This window comes from Mirounga angustirostris, unplaced genomic scaffold (assembly GCF_029215605.1).
Source record: "Mirounga angustirostris isolate CCGP_5_RB_7025 unplaced genomic scaffold, mMirAng1.0.hap1 SCAF_1, whole genome shotgun sequence".
NCBI classification, from domain to species: Eukaryota; Metazoa; Chordata; class Mammalia; order Carnivora; family Phocidae; genus Mirounga; species Mirounga angustirostris.
This window is the reverse complement of record NW_026991709.1, coordinates 92,933,581-92,953,947: the sequence shown is the minus strand read 5'-3', so window position 1 is coordinate 92,953,947 and position 20,367 is coordinate 92,933,581. Positions and strand designations below refer to the sequence as shown.

At 45.9% G+C, this 20,367-nt stretch overlaps 1 protein-coding gene across 12 annotated transcripts in view; it reads right to left on the bottom strand.

Annotated features, from left to right (window-relative positions):
* Positions 1–20,367, bottom strand: part of TNIK (TRAF2 and NCK interacting kinase) — a 385,586-nt gene that overhangs the window by 84,930 nt on the left and 280,289 nt on the right. For all 12 annotated transcript variants that reach the window (XM_045903381.2, XM_045903382.3, XM_064585383.1 and 9 more), the window contains exons 9-12: positions 19,981–20,059; positions 12,052–12,227; positions 7,320–7,386; positions 3,550–3,754 (exon numbers count right to left, since the gene is read on the bottom strand). In XM_045903381.2, the coding sequence (XP_045759337.1) occupies positions 3,550–3,754; positions 7,320–7,386; positions 12,052–12,227; positions 19,981–20,059 (527 nt within the window). The remainder of the gene's footprint in view (positions 1–3,549; positions 3,755–7,319; positions 7,387–12,051; positions 12,228–19,980; positions 20,060–20,367) is intronic.

Below are 20,367 nucleotides of genomic sequence, written 5' to 3'. Positions count from 1 at the left end.
CCAGAGCTGCAGACATGGGTGGGGATCCAGCAGGGGCAGGATGCGGGAGAGGGGTCCCTGGTGACAGAGACGGTTATTACTTAAACGTTCAAATATTATAGCCATCTGAGTGTTCAGTATTTCTATTTCTTCTCAGTGGGCAATAGGACCAAAACGAAGGATCAATAGATAAAGTGGTATAATCTCTTAATATCCCGTGATCGCAAGTGACCGATGGGAAGCCAGGGCTCATGCACGTTGGTGCATAAATGAAGTGTCCTTCGGCACACTGTTATCTTCAGCGCAAGTGGGGACTCAGAGTGCATTTCCCCGTGGATGCGTGTGCCTCGCTGAGTCTGAACTCTAACTCGCCTCCAAGATAGAGGTTCCAGAAAGTGCCACAGAAGAAGAGACACAAGGAGGCCTTGGCGGTAGCTCTGATGGGGAGCATGAGAGCCAGAATCCATGTCAAAGGAGAGCACCTGCTGGGCACAGCTTCTTTGCCCTTGCTCAAAAATCCTTAAGTTCTCAGAGGAAAAGACCACTAAAGCAGAGGCCAGGTAGAGAATATGGGAAAACATGACTGGTTTATCAGCTGAGAGGCAGGATGGAGGCAGTGACAGTGCTTGGGCTCTGGATTCCAATCCCCTGGGCTTGAAACCTGTTTTTTCCCTAAGCTGTGTGACCTGTAGCAAGTTATTAACCTCTCTGAGACTTGGCTGCATTATTTTGAGACTGTGGGTTATTGCGAGGATCAAATGAGATGATTCAGGTAAAGTGTGGAACAGAGTACCTGTCGTAGGGTAAATGCTTTGGAAGGTGTTAGAAATTGTTATTTTAGCAACTTGAGAAAATATATAAAGCCCAAATAAATCGTATCAGGTAAGAAGGGACAAAAATATAGATTAAAATGAAAAAAAAAAAAACAAAAAAAAAACCAAGACAATACAATGCATCCTCTGAAAAGACTGCATCAATTGAGGATCTAAGTTCAAGGGCCAAAAGTGCATGTGTGCATACATGGGCATATTTGCATTCTTGAGTATTTGAAATGTTCTGTGGGGTGACAGTGGGGATTTTCTAGGGTTTACATGGTAAGTGCCTTTAGCTTGAAAGTAAGGGTAACAAATTGCTAGGCAAGGAGCCGATTAACTAAGGCAAATGGTCAAGGTTTGCAGGGTGTGAGGCTCCAGGGAGGTGGCGGCCTTTGGAAATACTCTTGGAAGGAACAAACCACAAGCAACGAAGCAGGAAAGGCAGGATGTGGGGGGCAGAGCCTGATAGGACACTGCTTAGGTGAGGGGAGAGGTGTGACCAAAGTCTAAAGGAATAAACGTGGGGTCCAGCCAGCGGAGGCATCTGGTTCTCAGGAGAACTAGACGAAATGGCACAGCTCTGGGTCAAGGGCTCGTACAAGAGGCCCCAACTGGCCCCAACTGGCCTGGCTGGGCTGCAGAGGACACCAGGGTGCAGCTGCCAGGAATTTCAATTTGTGCCCAGGAGAGGAACCAGAGGTGGGGTGGGCATGTGCACAGCGGCACTCTGAGCCTCGCTTCTGAGAGCTGCCGAATTAGCACCCACCCCTCCCTTCACACTGCCTCTGCCTGGGCCTTTGAAGGTCTCTGCCCCACAGCACTACGGGGACTCTGTCTACTACAGCATCATTCTCAGAATCGAAGACCGTGAACCTCACGCTTCTCATGCACTGAGCATTCTTCGCGCTGACAACACGACAGACTTATAAACTCAAACTGGAAAGTGTTTCACTTGCCTACTGCTGTTTGCAGAAGGCTGCAAGGTCCAATTCTGAGGATCACAGTTCAAGGCTTTGATTACTTATCTATACTTCCCTTCTGGGGCCTTGTGTGGACATTGAGATCAGAGAGACCTGGGTGCGAACACTGTGCACTTACTGGTCCTGGGATATGGGAATAATTACTTCCCCTCCCTGAACTTCAGTTTCCTGTGTGTTAAGCGGGGTTTGTATGCATTCTGCATGAGGTGCAATGGCTGTATGCAAAGAGAGAATGATAGTAGATGAGATCATGGATATAAGCAAAGAATCTCACCCAGGAGCTGGTGCACAGAAGTCACTTAATAATTGCAACTGTTGGGGCACCTGGGTGGCTCAGTCAGTTAATTGGCTGCCTTCGGCTCAGGTCATGATCCCAGGGTCCCGGGATCGAGTCCCGCATCAGGCTCCCTGCTTCTCCCACTGCCTGCCACTCCCCCTGCTTGTGCTCTCTCTGTCTCTTCCCCTCTCTCTCTGACAAATAAATAAATAAAATCTTAACAACAACAAAAAAATTGCAACTGTTGGGTCTTGTTGTTGCTGGTCTGCCTATGAGGACATATGAGGTTGATGGGATTTTACTGCACACTGGAATGGAGGCCCTCACTGATTTCAACCAGGGATGCTGGACCTGGATGGGCCAATTGAAAAGCAATCTGCTCTTGGTGCCCGCAATCCGCCAGCTTCGAACTGCAGCGGCACCTGACAAAGCAAGTGAATTGCCGTAAACCGTTAATGAGGAGCAAGATGGCGTCTGGGAACCCCGTAAAATGGCTACCCCATTCCTATACAGTTGGTTAACCTCTCATCTGCCATCTGGCTTTCCCAATGGCTATGCTCTCAGCTGCTTAATTGTCTAGAGGCTTTGATTTATCCGACAAAGGGAAGTGGCCACAAGGCCACAAGGGTGAGGGCCTCACCGGGGACAAGCCACGCAGGAAAGCGTGGCTGGTCCTACGGTTGCCCACACAGATGGCCACAGTGCCCGCCGGTGAAGGCCAGAGTGGCCCTCCAGCTGGAGGACAGGCCCTGGATACTAAAGGGTGTGTGGAAGGTCTTGGGCCGAGCTTTCCCCAGTGTTCAGAGGAGTAGCTAAGGCAGACCCTGCTTTTCTATACTTGACACTTCACCTGCCTGCCTAGTCACTGCGGTCTAGTTAACACCTACATAGGCCCTCTCAGTCACGGACTTGTTTATTCCTATATGGGTTCGTTCATTCCACGAATATCCACGAGGCATCTACTGTGTGCCTGGCCCTGTTCTAGGCGCAGAGATACATGGTGGAGAGATACATCAGGGATGAAAGAGACAAAACCCTCTGTCCTCAGGAGCTCACACCGCAGTGTAAAACCCAGGAAGGTACATAGAGAGTGTGTGTGAAGATGGAAAGAGCTATGTAAAAATAATAAAGCGGGGAAGGGCAACAGGATGAGCTAGAAGGAGAGGGTGCAATTTGAAGAAAGGTGGTCAAGGAGGCTGCACCGAGGAGGTGGTATCTGAGTAAGACTTGAAGAGGTGAAGGCCTTTACCTGCTTTTCCGAGGTGACCACACCAAGGTCACGTCACACCAAGGTCACACGGCCACCCCCTGCCTAGCAAGGGAAGTCCTTTGCTTGTGAGAGCGCCCGGGCCTCATCCCGTTTCGCAAGCTCAGGTGTGGGCCCCCAGGGCGCCACGAGCCCCACAAGGGTGGGAGCCCGGCACAACGCCGCACCCCCAGGAAGCCCTGTGGCTGAGAGGTGCGCGCGCGCGCGCACGGAGGCCCAGCGGACGCTCACCTCCTCCAGCCGCCGCCGCTGCTCCTTCTGCTCCTCTATGCGCTTCTGGCGCTCGGCCAGCAGCTGCCGCTTGTGCTCCTCGTTCTCCCGCTGCTGCTGTTCCAGCTGCTGCCGCCGCAGGGCCTCCGAACGCTCCTTGTTGGCCAGCTGGAGCCTCAGGAAGTCCCGCCGCAGCGTGGACTCCCCCGGCAGGTTCAGGATGGAGCTGCGGGCAGGAGAGAGAGAGACGGGGAGGCTGCGTGTGGCGAGGGCCGCCCTCACCCCGGCGCTGGGGGAGGCCGGCGGGGCCAGCAGCTCGCCTGCGCGCGGGGACGCGAGCCGCACGGCCGGCCACGGGCTCTCGGGCCGCTGCTACTTACAGTCCTCAGCCCCAGAGAAACGGAGTCACGGGCACCACAGACCAGTGTGCAGCCTCCTTTTCACGGTGGCCATGGGCAGGCGCATGCTGTCACCATCCCGAGAGAGAGGTCCCCCTCTCTCCAGCACCGTCCTCACTGCTCCCTTGCCCTGGTGACCCGCAAAGATCTGCTTCTAAAGGTTTTAGGGAGCGTGTGAGCCCTAGGGCCTGGATCAGCTGAATTTTCACGTTTAAGAGAGGCATGAACAAAGCCAGCAAATGAAAGGAACAACCAGGAGCAACAAGGGACCGTGTTCTACTAAGAGGACATCACCGTCCCCGCACCACCTCCGCGACACCTTGCACCCAGACCCAGGAGGCAAATGGCAGGCTGCTCGTGTGAAGACGTGATAAGCCAGGGAGGGAAAACATCAGAGTCAGGGTCACCACAGAGTAGAATATGAACCCACATCTGAGAGTTCAGGGCTTGTTTCATTGCACCACGGTTAAAGGGAAGTGACATGGTTTGGCTCCGGAACGGATGGTGTAGCAAGGACTTCAACCCAGCTCACGGATCCCTAGATTCCGTTGAAGCACCGTGGCCTCAGTTTTCTCATCTGTAAAATGGTAGTTGTGCATCATGTGCACATGTGTGTGTCCCTGGTGGTCTAGGGCTGCTCTATTCACATCTCACTGCATGTGAACAGCTCAAAGTTACACTCTTTGGTTGTGCATAGCAGCCTAACAGGGAGGTGGGGCAGGCTCCTATTTGTTCACGCAAACCCAGCCCTTTTAATCTTGCTGGCGACTTCCACTTGAAATAAATCCATTAAATAACTAATGAGCCGCTTTTAGGTTGCAGGCACTGTAAGAGGCTCTAGTGGATAGAGCAGTAGCTAAACAAACTCTCTCTCTCGTGATCTTCTTGCGGGGAAGAGAGACAGACAAATCATTAGACAGACAAATGGCTGCAAATAACATAATTTCACATATGAACAGGCTCCATAGAAGACGTAACAGTTTAAGAGTGACAGTGGTAGGAGGCTGGGACGGGGATTAAGGGTTCTGCTGCAGATGGGGTGATCAGGGGAGACCTCTCTGAGAAGGTGCCAGATGAGCTGAGACTCAAATGATGAAGAGTCGGTCCCACGAAGAAGTAGGGGAAGAACCTTTCAGGCAGAGAGGAAAGCAAACGTAGAGGCCTGTGGTGGGAACAGGTGCGGCCTCTCTGAGGACTTCCCAGAGCAGAATGAAGGAGAGAGGTGGCCCCGGGAGGAGGCCAGGGACACTGGGCAGACCTGGGGAGGCACGGGGCATGGAAACCACGCACGGAAAGCTTATAGTCAGGACACTGATGTGATGGGATTTGTTTGGCTGCCGAGGGACAACTGTCTGCAGAGGGCCACCAGCTGGGTGGGGAGGGGCAAGGGGACGGAGGCGGAGAGAAGCATTGGTGGCAGAGTTAACGAAGCTGGTTGATGGATGCGGTGTGTGGAGTGAGCGATGACTTGCAGGTTTTGTCTTGGCACCTGGACAGTGGTGGTGACGCCAACTGGGGTGGCGAATGGTGGGGGGAGCAGGTTTGGTGGCAGTTGACGAGGGGATTATTCTGTGTTGGACAGGGTAACCATTGTGCAGTGTGACTGTCATCTGTGCCCAAAAATGACATAAAAAGGCTTCATTCTTGAGGTCTTACAGACATTGCTTGGATGCCACGAGCACACCTCCTCTAAAACTTAACAGCTTTTGTGCAGAACACTAAAACAAGCCCCAAGTGACAGTGCTTATGTACACAGGCCACAAGCAGGACTTGGGGAACCACACACACGAGGAGCCTCCATTAATGCAAATTGATGCAGAATCAATGTCAGGCGAGTAGAGCTGTAGTAGTGGCTCAATCATCGTTGGTGTGGGGCTTGGGTGCCATCTTTGGGCTCTCACCCCATTTCTCAAATGAGATAACCACTGTCCCTTGCCACTTTTCAGGATTTCATGAAGATTAATTACATGGGTACATAAGACAGGACTTGGAACATAATCTTCCATGTGATACAATGACACGTTACAATTATCAAAGTGTTAAGGCATGGCTAGGTCAGCCTGCTAAGTTGACTCCTAACATGCAGTTTGACAAGTACTAGTTAAAACAGGGCTTCTCAGTTCTATAGAGAGTGATCAGTAGGGCTGACATGACATCGGGGTGAGCTTTGGAAAAAGAAGAATAGTACGCAACTTCTCTGAGAGCAGGGCACTTGGTTCTTTGCCTTTATAAGAATGTTCATTTTCCACGTCACTACTTGACAAACGTCATCTTTACGCAGCTAAACTGGGGGCAGCCAATGTGTAAAGTATTGGATAGAAGGAAAAATTCTCCTTCAGTCTTTGACCTTGATAATTCCTGTATCAGGTGTAGAGAAAAACTGGACGGCCCTGTAAGTCCCTTCTTCTTCCAGTAGTTTAGCAGTAATCCAGCTTCGTAGATCTAACTCAGAAAAAGAAGCCACCAGCTTGTTCTAGCAGCAACGACAGAGCTGGCCCCTTTCCTGAGCAGGCAGCTGTGCCTCACAGTATGGGAATTTCTCCTCCTGGACCACTGGAGTCCCCTCCTTGGATGGCTAGAGGATGGGGACCCATTTCCCCTGTGAGCCTCCTGCCAGTGCATTTTCCCCAATAAATCTCACTTCACCTACACCGACCATGGTGTTTGTGCCTGTGCGACTCAACTCACCAAACTGCCACCAGCTGAATCCTCTCATGGGAGAGAAATCTTGGCAATGTGAGCACACTAACCTTAATTATTGATACACAGACTGGAAGAAGTGGGAATCAATGTCAAGTGAAATTCAAAACGCACGGATCATAACGATAAAGCAACACTGATCCTGGAGTCCAACATGTGACAACTGGAATGAGCAAGAAAGTTTCTATTTAGGGTTCCCCTCTAGAGTGTGATTTGATTTCCTGGAAACCATTTCCTCTTGGATTAGCTTGTGGTGAAAATACCAAGACATGTGACAAGGACGGTGGCTGCCCAAATGGGCTTCTCAAAGGTATGAAGTAACAAACTGAGTAATTCGAGTCCAAAAATACCACTTAGGTCTCCTGAAAGTCATAGTTTTAGGTCCTTTGAGTCTTGCATTACCCAGATAATTGACTCCTACCCATTCCACACGTTACATATGTGAGGAAACAAGGTCTTAGAATAGAGACCATAAATCTTAGGGGACAAGATAAAGAATACGCTGATTTCCACGTTTTTGTAAGAGTTTGCCTGGGGACATTTTCCCAAATTAATGAGTATGTTCATGGGCAATAAATTAAATAAGACCACCTTGCTGGATTCTTAAAAATGAACCTATAAATCAAAAGGAAGTGAGTTTCACACAAGCACAATTCAGAACGTGAAAATAAGACTTGGCCTTTGTTCTCCTACCTGGGCTCTCCTGAGTCATTCTCCTCCTCTTCTTCCTCACTTCCGCTGTACTCATACTCGGTCTCATCTAAAGAGAGACTCACAGAATGTTAGTGCACAAAAAGATGCTACAGCTCAGCCAATCCCACCCCCCTCGTTTTATATATAAGTAATCTGAGGCCCAAAGAGTTGTCATTAATGCTGACCTGAGACAGGCTCCAGGCCTCCTGACTTGTGATCTAACAGTTCCCACCAGCTGAGCTGGTGGAATTCACATCCAAGACTGTTCCAGCTGACTCTAGATATCTGTCCCTAATGCCTGCTGTTCAATGACAAGGAACTGAAAAATAATTGTTCAGTTTGTGTTAACTCCCATTAGAGGACCACCTAAACCAATCTTTATTGGCCCACTATTCACTTATTGTCCGTATTAATCATTTTTTAAGTAAGAGTTTTATTATGACTTACATGGACCCACAAATTGTCTTTAGATATCTCGATAAACACCAGAAAGAAATTTGACAGCACGTGCTATTAGAAATATAGAGTTAAATGACCCACTGGGGACATTCATTTAATTCAGTAATATGTTAAGCAAGTTAACATGCAATAATGAATAAGACTGAGTCTTTGCTTTGGAGGAGATCAGAATCTAATGGGCGAGATGGACAAGTAGGTAATCAGATCTGCCATGATTATTAAGAAATTAATCTTTATTGGGTGTCTCCCATGCTAGTCACCCTGGTAGATACTTTACTTATGTTCTCCCATTTATTTTGCTTAACAATCCTTTAACATACTACCTACTTTTCAAGCAAAGACACTATTACAAGAGGGTAAGTGACAGGACCAGTGACTTACTAATAAAAGACCGATCAATCTGGGATTTGGATTTAGAATTCCATCCAGAACTTCTCCAACTTTAAAACTATGTTCTTTCCAACATATTATATGCTAAATAGAAATGCATAAAAAGAGCAATGGGATAACAGAGAAAGGAGCAAAGTCCATTGGTCATAATGGGGGAAGGGGCCAGCAAAGTCTTTTGAGGAGGAAATGAGCTGGGCCTTACAATGTCAGTGGCCCTGCTCCAGGCAGATGGCAGCTGAAAGTGGTGGGAAAGGGCATTCTAAGCAACATAACCACGTGAGTAAGGCTGACAGTAGTACACAAGATGTTCACAATGAATTGTGAATGGCTAGATGTCTGGCTGTGAGAAAAGCAGACAGAATGAGTAAGCCTAGCACGTCGGATACGACTTCCTAATCCTTATATACACCTTCCTGAGGACTTTTCTGTGGGCAATGGGGAATTTTGGAAGAGCTTTTAATTTTAGGCAAGGGAGGGTCACATTACTGTGATCCTTTCATAGCTGTGGGTTAGTAATTACAACTTTGAAGGCATTTGCGTAGCCTTAAAAAGGAACCAAAACTGCAATTTGGTTGTGTTACCACCAGGAGGCAGCACCTACGACAAGAACTAAACACTCCGCCTTCCCTACTCTTCAGCCAGTAAAGGGATAATGAAAAGGTATTGAGGAGGGCACGTGTTGTGATGAGCACTGGGTGTTACACTTAACTAATGAATCATTGAACGCTACATCAAAAACTAATGATGTACTATACAGTGGCTAACTGAGCATAATAAAAAAAAAGAAAAGGAGCCCAAAGCACAGTGACTTCAAGTATATATTTTTTTAAATCACAAGTTAGCTTCAAATATTTAGATATGCACAAAGCTTTTGGGCTATTTATTTTTTGAGTATTATTTCACCAAAATGTAAAGGACCTTCTTAAAGTGTTTCACTATTTCATACTGAAAGTTGACTATTCCAAACTTTCCTGAAATGAATCAACAGAGAGTTTGAAGTAAACTGTAGAAATTTTATCTAGCAAAGGGAAATTCTAGCAAGGGAAAGAAGCACACAATTAATCCAAATATTTCTACTCTCTAGGGTGAAACCTTCATTTGTCAGGCCCTTCAATTGTAATACTGCACCAGAATCTGGTCTTATTGCTTTTATATTACTGGCATAAATTAGCATATGTCAACATATCTTAAGGAAAAAATAGTATCAAGTTAAAAAAATCATAAATCGATTCTCATTAAAATTGTTTGAGTGTACCAAAAGCTGGTCCTAGAGCTACTAAGAGAGTGTGAAAGTCCTAGAGGAAGTCAATTAAGTCATTTGATGAAACTGAGCAAATGGATGAGACCTCGCTTGATCGATACTCTTTCTGGGGAGCAAAGAAGAAGGCTTCTGATGGCTCTAAACCTAAACAGAATTAGGTTCCTTACATTACCAGGTCACTCTTGAGTTCATCACCTACCAAGGATCTTACACTTCTACTGTGCAAAGAAGGAACACATTAAAAATAGTCTATTGTCATAGAATGGGGAGTTCTGAGTCACATTCCAGCATCTGTGCCCCCAAAATGTGAAAACAACCCAAGGCCCAAGCTTTACCCATTCTATTCACAGGTCAAAGGCAAAGAGGTCACGAGTTCTCAGAAAGTAACTCTGAATCGTGTTGAAAAATTATAAGTCAATAAAGAACTTTTTATATAAAAATAGCTAATATTTATTGAGTATGTTTATATGCCGGACATTGTATTAGACATTTTAATGCCTTATCTCATTTAATTTGCAACAATACCAGGCGATACGGATTACTATCATATCCCCTCTCTTATTTTAAAGATGAGAAAACTGGGATGAAGTTCACGTACCTATTCAGGGGGTAGAGCTAGAATGGGAACTCAGAATTTGAATCTGGAAGCAACAGGCCCACAGAAAAAGAAACTTCCCTTTTAGAGAAGGCAGCCTTTAATGGTTGCGTGTTTGATGAGAAATCAGTCCTGGATTTTTTTTTTTTTTGGAGGGGTGGGAGGAGCAGGGACAGAAGGAGAGGGAGAGAGAGAGTCTCAAGCAGACTCCACGCTCAGCACTCAGCATGAAGCCCAACACAGGGCTCGATCTCATGACCCTGAGATCATGACCTGAGCTGAAATTAAGAGCCGGACGCTTAGCTGACCGAGCCCCCCAGGCACCCCACTCCTGGAACTTTTTGATCTTGACTTACCTATTTCTCTCATGCCTGGTTCTTTCTGGTTCCTTCAGTTCCCTTCCCAGCATCACCTGACAGACACCTCATCCCTCTCCACCCACGAATAACTGGAGATGGGCCTCCTTTTTTTTTTTTTTATTTATTTTTTTTGTTCAGGATTTTTATTTATATATTTATTTTCCAGGGCTGTAAAAATTTTATGTTCAATCAAAATAGGCAATGAAACTTCATTTCCTATTTAGCACATGAAGTAAAAATAGTTTGATCCCCAAACATTTAAAAGTGTATCTTTTATTTTAAATTGAAGTATAGTTGACATACACTATTTTGTTAGTTCAGGTGATGGACCTCCTTTTTGGCTTAGCCTCATAACCTCCTACTCCTGAGTCGAACCGATCGCACATTTCCCTGAGTTCCCGAGGCTGGCAGCCAGGAAGAAACTCTTCCCTTGAACCTTCACTGAGGTTTTCTCTTCCTGCCCAACCCCCTGCTGACCTTACCTCTGCCCAGTCTTGACTCACACTGCTCACCGCCCACTCCACATACCTGCTCATACCTTGCCACATTACAGACAGTAACTGCAGAAGCAAAGAAGGGGAATTCAAATAGAAGGAGAGCGCCCTCTGTCCTGTGCTGCCCACCACCCTCCAATGTGCCATCTGGCTTGGAAAGAACAGAGGAGAACGGTGTCCAGGACAGAAGCGAGGAAAAGCACAAGGCCATGTGCCTCGCACCCTTGCTGCCTGGCCTTCCCCTTTACTCTCCACTCCACACATGCTCAGTGGTCACCTCTCCAGCCCTATAATGCCTCCTCACTGTCATCCCTCCTCCCCCCTACCCCGCTGCTCCTCCTGCCTCCAACCAGGGAGGACTCACCCTGTCTGTCCTCTGGATCTTTCCCTTTCCTCCCCATACCTCAACCTTCCGTACCTCCCACCCACCTAGGCACAAAACCTGCCCCAGACCACGTGAGTTTTCTCCTTGGTCAGGATGCTAGATAAAGAGGTCTGAGTCTCTATTCAAACAACCAGGATACAGTCCCAGGGCTCCAAGTTTGCCTCATGTCCTTTCCACTGATGCACGGAAAAGGTAGCATGGTACAACAGCTAGAGCCGTAAGAGATAAGACTTTTGACTCTCTAAAATAAAGTAGTGCATTAAATGATCTTCCAGCTCAAAGTTCAATGTTCCATATATCAAGCCTGGCGATGCTGTGACTATAAGAAAATTCATTCTGACTTCTGAAATAAATTCAAAATGAGCCTCAGAGCACAAAAACTTAAATGTTGAAGACTGCCAGGATAGAAAAATGTCAACTAAGTGGTTTTTTTTTGTTGTCTTTTTTTTAGGTTGTCTTCTGTCGGTTTTTAGTCTTCAAAACATGAATATTCATTTGAACTAAGAAAATCACTTGTCATATTAAACCACTTCATAGTATTACTCAACATGACTTTTTGTCAGTGCCTGGAAAAGGTAATATTCCTTACAGTTCTATCCTGTCATGAAGATTCCATTTCACAGTCTCACTCCATTGATGCCTACAGGCTGCGAGCTCAGAGGCAGCCCTTCACACTAAAGAATAATGCAGGCCCATCTGAAACCCCCACGGCCACCTCCAAATATATCAAGAGCCCATGACCCACTCCATCTTTTGTTTCCTTTGCTGAAATACAAATGTGCTTCTAACCTTTCTCTCCTCGCTTCTTCTTTGTTCTGTCAATATGGTCCTTGAGTTGAATGCGGACCTGCCGTTCATTAGGTTGGTCTCGTATAAATGGATGCTTCATCAATTGTTCTGTTGCTGGTCGCTGGCTGTGATTCTTTACCAAGCAGCTCTCAATAAATGACTGGAATTTTTTTGACCTGCCACATGAAAGAGATGAACCCACAGATAAAAACACAATCCAAAGAAAAAGCAAACTTCCATTTTCTAAGACACTACGATGAAAAAAAGGAAGAAAATAGGTGCAATTAGTCAACACAGGGATCAATCAATCACAAAATAGGTCTAGAACTTTATTAGGTACAATGGGGTTCGAAGGCATCATCACCATCAACACACAATTCATGCAATGTATGGGAGTTACAATCATAAAAGCATTTTTGCACAATTTATATATAATATCACACAAGAGACCAAAAGGAATCAGAGAAGAGAAAGACCTTGGTGAGAGTCACATCTGGAAGGTCCATTGTAATGAGGGTACCTGAGCTGGCCTTTAAAGAATGAAGAGGAAATCACTCTGGGAAGACAGTTCAGGGAGGCAGGAAATAGTGAAAAACTAAGGCTGGGGCTGAGCACACTATACATCAGGGACACTGAGGTAAGCCGTCTAAATGAGGCAGAAAATGAAAGCTGGGGGAGAGCATAATCAGGGTTGGCTCATTTCTACGTTTTGTAGAAATGAGAAAGATTCTTACTTGGTAAAGTGAACTTGGTTAGGCAAATTTTTTAACTGGTAATTTCAAAATTACTTTTGAACTTTGCTCTCCAATCAATAAGAACAGGGTGTATGAGTATGTTTGCTATCAACCCAAGGACCTGGAAACTTAGGGACTAAGTTCATACCCAGACGTGCACTTATCTCCCTCTAGAAAGGCACTATTTCCTCAAAGATAAACCCTGTGCCAGAGAGTCACAGGGCAGGGGAGAGCCGGGGAGAGACACCATAGTAATGAGTAGGGGAGCGAGTCCACACTGTGGTAGAAATTAAAGGTGGACTTTAGCTATGATTCATGAGTTGGGCATGCATGTTTTGGCCCAAGAAATTGCCCAGCATCATAAATAATTACTTCACGACTATATAGCATGCCTTTCTGGTGTGCCCCATTGGCAGCTTGGCACATCACCCTCAGAGACCTTAGGGGAACTCTGGTCACCCTCTTTGCCGTACCCACTCTGCTCAGAGCAGGAGGAAATCCATTTTTGTGCTCTCTGTCGCCCTCCTGTGGAGTGCTGTGGAGTAACAGGAGAGGATCCCACGAGCCAGCTTCCCTGGGTCAGCCAGCAGGCCCCCCTCCACACAGATTTCAGGCTTGAAAGCTGTCCTCATCACACAGAACACAAGGGTGAGCATGTTCTTTAAAATTCAAATGCAAGAGGGCACTCAATGTAAGAGGGCACTCACAGATGCACCACTCTCCACTTCAGCCCTGGTCAAAGCAGTTTCTCATCTTATTCCATGTTTTTAAAGGACTGAATCATTCATATTGTTTCCTCCCTAAATTTCTAAGATAAGTTCAAGCTTTCAAATTATTTTACATAGAGGCAGATGTACCCTGCTATGCTGGGGGTCATCCCAGGATCAATCAGGATCGGCCACCCTGTGGACTGTGGAAAACAGTAATAATAGGGTGAACACTCTGTGCACCTCCTTGCATGTCCTTCAGCCTGTACCCCTGCTTCCTCCACATGGGCGGTCTCCAGTGTCTGGTGTGCCTGAGTCATCTTTGTAGCCAGAGCACCCTACCGGCCCTCAGATGCTTGATGAACGAATGAATGCACGCATGGTTATCAGATGTGAGTTCTGGACAAGTGTGTGAAATGGTTACCTTCCAATGTGTGCTTGTGAGGGACAGACAGGGAGGTTTGGAGAGGAGATAATATTGAATATGCTTTCTTTTTCAGGCCCACCAGACAAATGAATGGAGACACAAATGTGATATCATCTAAGGAGAGACTTTGTGAAAAAAATCCATCATGGAATAATGGGCTGTCCTAAGGAATAAACGGAAGAGAACGAGGTTAACCTGCATAAAGAAATAAACAAGTTCCACATGGCACTTTTCTAGGTAGAAAATCAGTATCAAGAACATGAAAACAAAAACAAATTAAGACAGGGAGCTGTTAAATATTCATGACAAATGCAAACGAAAGCTGTTTTTTCCTGCTTGCAACGAGAAGGAAGTGCTTTCTTTTTATAAAGTGCTTAACTATTAATTTTAGAAGGTGATAAATAAAAGAAATCACACCCAATTTAAACATGAGATCCAGACTTGATAAACTGTACATTCCATTCCCCAATACTGACATCTAAAAAAAGGCAGTGGCAACTAGGAGGGGAGAGTGTTCAGAGTTCAGCAGAACCAGCTGTGGTACAGAGTTTTCTTTCCACTATCTCTTCCGGTGGGAAGGAAGCTTCGGAGATATTCAGGAGAATAACTCGGGGTCCAAAGGTTGGGCCAAGATGTGCAGGACCATAAGGCTGGCAACGTATCTCATGTCTTCTTCAAATGGTACCGTTTGAAGAGAGAATAATGCTCCCTTAAAACAAATCTTCGAAGAAAGATTTATTGTCTCTTATTTAAGTTAGTGCGACCAAGGAATCAATATGCTTAATTACATGTTTAATTAAAAGTAAAACCCTTTCCATATGTTGAACACCACTTGACTGTTTGCTGAGCGGTCTAATGGGTTTAAAGTACATTTATATAACTTTATTGTTTGCATCTCTGCTGCCGGTAATTTAGTTCTGTCTCTTAAAAAAAAAAAATGCCTAAGATTAGTAATACTAATTTCCCCAGGGTTGGCCTGGAGAGATAGATGTTAATGTTTGGTGCTTACAGTCGGAAGCCCCAGTTCTAATACCAGCCTCACCAAACACTTTATCTTCCCAGAAGATAAAATAGCAGGAGGGACTATAAACTTTGGAGTGAAAGCAGAAGGCAGGGGTTCCAGGCTGGATCTAGCAATGAGGAGCCTGGGACCCTGGCTAAGCCAGTTAACCTCACCAGGCCACTGGTCTTCATCTGGAGCACAAGTGGGTTGGACCAAGGAAACTTGTGTCTCTTTCCACTGAGACGCACTTAAGATTTTTCTTTTTTTTAAAGATTTATTTATGCATTTTATTATTTATTTAATTTTTAAAATTTAAATTCAATTAATTAACATATAATGTATATTGGTTTCAGAGGTAGAGGTCAGTGATTCATCAGACTTTTATAATACCCGGAAGCACTTATGATTTTTCTAATGATCTCAATCAAGCGTTTCTTTGCCTGTGTGGAATCTTCACATTTAAAGAGCGTGGGAAAAGAAAAAGACCAACTGCCCTTTACAGGAATGAAGTCCCTCCCGAGTTTCTCCAGAACCTCCTGCAGGAGACTATAGCACTGAGTAGGGCAGGGAAGGGCACCATGTGGGTTAGCCTGGTGATGGGTATTAAAGAGGGCACGTATTGAATGGAGCACTGGGTGTTATACGCAAACAATGAATCACGGAACACTACGTCAAAATAAATAAATAAATAAATAAATAAATAAATAAATAAATAAATAAATAAATAAATAAATAAATAAAATAATAAATGTAAAAAAAGAAAAAATAAAATAAAAATGCTCAAAAAAAAAAGAAGTAAGTTAAGGTTTGCTTTAATATGCCCTAGTGTTTGGGAGGAAGTGAAATGTCTCTTCCACATGGTGGGAAGAGAAAGGAGAGGAAATGTGCTGAAGGAGATGGTTGACCCATGTGGGTGGAGTCTGGCCATGTTTAGAGACAGGAGGAGGAAACGGGAGTCCCAACTTACTGCGCATTTGCCCACGGTGACATGGAGACAGAGGCCGAGAGCGTCCTTGGCCTCTAATTCAGCTGAGGTTAGAATCCTCCCGGAGACCTAATTATTGAATGGCTGGGCCACCTGGGCATTGACTGGAGCCCTGACCACGTGACCTCCTTGGCACTGGGGCTGCTCCTCATCTCACTGATGGGGGAGGAAAGGGCCAGGCTCTGGTGAGTGGGGTGCTTTCCTCCCCCCCACGCCCCCACAACAAAGGGACAAAGAGCAGTGCTGCTGCCTTTCCTTCCCTAATATTAAGGCACAGGAAAAAAATGTTCAACTGAAAGACTAGTACCCCATTCTCTAACACTCAAACCTTGAACTTAAGAGGCTGGACGACCCAGTAGAGAGAATGGGGGTTACAAACTTGGGAAACTAAAAGATCGTACAGACTTGTGCAAGGAACACGACCCACCCAAGCCTCAGTCTTACAGCTACAGAATGAGGACTAAAAGCATCCGCCTGGTGTGGTTGTGGTTAAGATTAAGTTTATATCTATATAATAAATATATACACATACACACATATAAAAAATTACTGAGTCTGCAACATGCGTATGCCTTCTATGTCCTGTATGTTGTAGGTTCAGCAAGTTAGTTGGAAATGACCCTCAACTGAATGCTTATCATAAAGAGTTCATGGCCTGTTTCTACCACAGTGGTGCCCCCCCTTTGGCAGTACTTTGATATATACCCTAAGAACAGTGTACTTCCTCTGATAATTCATTCGGCAGAGAATAGCTGGATATAAAAAGAACATTTTGGAGTTTTGTTTCTTTTGATGGATGGGGAGAGGGATCCTCTCCTTTAAAAAATAAAAAGAAAATAAATAAAATATTTCACTTCCTCCCAAACACTAGTGCATATTAAAGCAAACCTTAACTTACTTCTTTTTTTTTTGAGCATTTTTATTTTATTTTTTTTACATTTATTATTATTATTATTATTATTAATTTATTTATTTTGATGTAGTGTTCCATGATTCATTGTTTGCGTATAACACCCAGTGCTCCATTCAATATGTGCCCTCTTTAATACCCATCACCAGGCTAACCCATCCCCCCACCCCCCTCCCCTCTAGAACCCTCAGTTTGTTTCTCAGAGTCCATAGTCTCTCATGGTTCGTTTCCCCCTCTGATTTCCTCCCCTTCATTTTTCCCTTCCTACTATCTTTTTTTTTTTTAAACACATAATGTATTATTTGTTTCAGAGGTACAGGTCTGTGATTCAACAGTCTTACACAATTCACAGCACTCCCATAGCACATACCCTCCCCAATGTCTATCACCCAGTCACCCCATCCCTCCCACCCCCCACCACTCCAGCAACCTTCAGTTTGTTTCCTGAGATTAAGAAACCCTAACTTATTTCAAATCACTTTGGACCTGGTCATTCAAGAAAGTACTCTTCAGTGCTTAAATATTTTCACTTAAAAAGTAGAATTCTATTGGGGCGCCTGGGTGGCTCAGTCGGTTAAGCATCTGCCTTCGGCTCAGGTCGTGATCCCAGGGTCCTGGGATAGAGCCCCGCATCGGGCTCCCTGCTCAGTGGGGAGCCTGCTTCTCCCTCTCCCGCTCCCCCTGCTTGTGCTCTCTCTTTCTGTCAAATAAATAAAAAAATATCTTTTTTTTTTTTTTTGAAGTAGAATTCTATTGCAGAGAATTGGGAGCCACATCCTGTGTGGGGGTTGGGTCGGCTGCATGGCCATCTTATAAAGGCTGGGTTCTGAGTGAGACAGAGTTCTTCACCAGGGCTTCTGTTTTCCCACTCACTCTCTCAAACAGCCAAGTCATTTCCCCCTCTCTGTCTGGCAGTGTGGCACTCACACTCCTAACTGGCTTTCCTTCAGAGTCAGGGAGGCCGGGTGAGAAGGAGGCCTGGCCTCCTCACTGTCCCTGGACTGACCCAGCTCCCGACAGCACCACCAGAATTAGTTCCTGTTGTCAAAGGTTTGAAGCAGGAAAGTCAGCCTGTATTTTCCTCATTCTCAAACAAGGTCAATGCAGAGTTGATCTTTTTGGGAGCAGGGTCAATGAAAATTAAAACCGCAGTGCAGGGGCTGTTCATTCACTTTTCCAAGGAGACAGAGAGGTCATGCAAAGGGGATAAGAGGAAAACAGGACAAGCGCAGTGACCAATTTCGGAGCTGGGGAGAGGTGGCGATGGGCAGAAGAGCCATCTGGTACCCTAAAAGGGAGCCACTTGGCCGGGCAGGGGTGCTGCATCTTTGCACAAGAGGCCCAAAATCTGAATGTGATGCTCAATCACCAGATTTCTAGAAGTTGGCAATTAATATCAATGTTTCTGAGACAGTGTGGCCACTTGTCCTGACCAAACGTAACACATATGTGGATGGCCAGTTTGCGCTCTGTGGGCTGAACCCTGGAAATATCTCCAGCAGGTGCAGGGAGTGGCAAGGGAGGGAGGGCACGGGGTAAGTAAAGCCCACTGCATACAGTGTGTGTGTGTGTTGGGGGACGGGGGGCAGGGAGGCTTGGCTCAAAGGACAAGCAGCAAGCTGGCAGAGGGCTTGGCAGCGCTCCTGATGCTTCCTGGGAGGGAACTGAGCCGGATTCTTTCCCTGGGAGCTTGTTCCGGGGAGAAGGGAGGAAGCAGGGCGTCCAGGCCCTGCTGGTCATGTGCCGTACGGGGGCCCAATGGGAGGCTGTTGCTGGGGAGAGAACAGCAGGCTCACACAGTGACCCTCCAGAGTGAGAAGGAGGAGCAGGGCTGCTCTGCCCCTCGTTGCCCATAGCAACCCTCAAGCTCTTCCTCGGCAGGCCTCGGCAACTCGGGGCTTCCGGTCCCCTCTGGCTGGTTCCCTCTCTTCTCTGTGCCGTGTGCCTTTCTCTTGTCACACCGGGGTTGCTATGTCACAATTAGGTGACCGTAGTAATTTAGACTGCAGAGGGTGAGGCTGTGGGTGGGGAAGGGGAGGAACATAAGGGTCCCAGTCAAGGGTGATAGTGAAGTATGAAAAGGGGCAGAAAGGTCCTGAGCCTTCATGCTCTAACTGCCCAGAACACATCTCTAGAAAAAGAGAGAGGGTCATAAGCGGTCCAGGAATTGGCCCCAGGCCAGGACAATCAGAGATTCAAGGATGTATTGGTATGTATCAGGATACACCATACACACAGGGGAAAGAAAGGAGCCGTGGATTTTTGTTATGCGATGATAAGGTACAAAGACCCCGATATAAGTACACACAAAAGTCCAACTTCTGGTCTAACCATAGAACTGTATTTCCCAAACTTGAGTCAATCGTATACTACCAACACAATTTTTTGTTTGTCTCCACACTGAGCCTGGAGCCTAACACAGGGCTTGAACTCATGACTGTGAGATCAAGACCTGAGCTGAGATCAAGAGTCAGAACGCTCAGCCGACTGAGCCACCCAGGTACCCCACTGCCAACACAATTTTTAACCAGACTTTTGCATCATCCATCCTAGCATCCACTTGGTATTTTTCTTTAAATTAGGTCAAATTTTTTTATGTGAATAAGTTTATTAAATGGGAAGTTTGTATCACTGCCCCAAAGTGGAAGCCAGTATCGCATGCCATAAAGGGAAAGCAATAGTAAAAACAAATACTACAAATATTTATGTGCAGACCAGTGAAATCATCCCTCATATAACCAGGTATGTGTAGGCACTCACAGAATTACCATCTTAAGGAGTAGAAGAAAAGCCAGCCAACCTAACCGGCTGACTCTTGGAACTATCACCCCCTCTGATGAGATGTCTTATGCTGCCAGGCAAGATATTTCTCGGGAGGATGATAAATCAAAGAGCTCTCATGTTATTACTTGGGTTCCACTACTCACTTCAGCTAATACCTCCTTACCTTGAAGGGTATGGTGATAAAGACTTGCAGTGCAAATAGTAGGTACTTAATATGTGCTTTAAGATGAGTGACAGCCTATGGAAAATCACTCACCAGGTCTCAGTATGTGTTGGTCTCATCATGCAGCTGGACCTAAGGATTTGAGTTCTTCCAAGAGAGCATTGCAGGAAAACCCTGCCCTTGGATCGGCAAAGCACCAAAGAAGACCAAACTCACCACTTCTTCGACTTCAGGCGAGGCGCTGGGTTCCGGGGGATGAGGAAGAGGGCTCTCATGGGGTGCATGTCACAGAGAGCTGCAAGAGACCAAAGCAAGGGCCAGCTCAGGTTAGGAGGCCAAACCCAGGCCAAATGGCTCTGAGGCCACACATGCCCAGTGAGCAAAGCCAGAAGATCGCAAAGCTTCTACGTGTTGAGCATTTAAGAGAGCTGATGTCTAATTACAGAAGTCTCATAAAATTTCAACTGGACATTGTTAACATTTCTATTTCTACTCCATATTTAAGAAAGCTAAGTTAAAGCGTCAAAGCCTTTGCTTTGCTATAAATAACCATCTCAGATTCAGAGTAAACAACATCAAGATAAAAACTACAATGGAGACGGT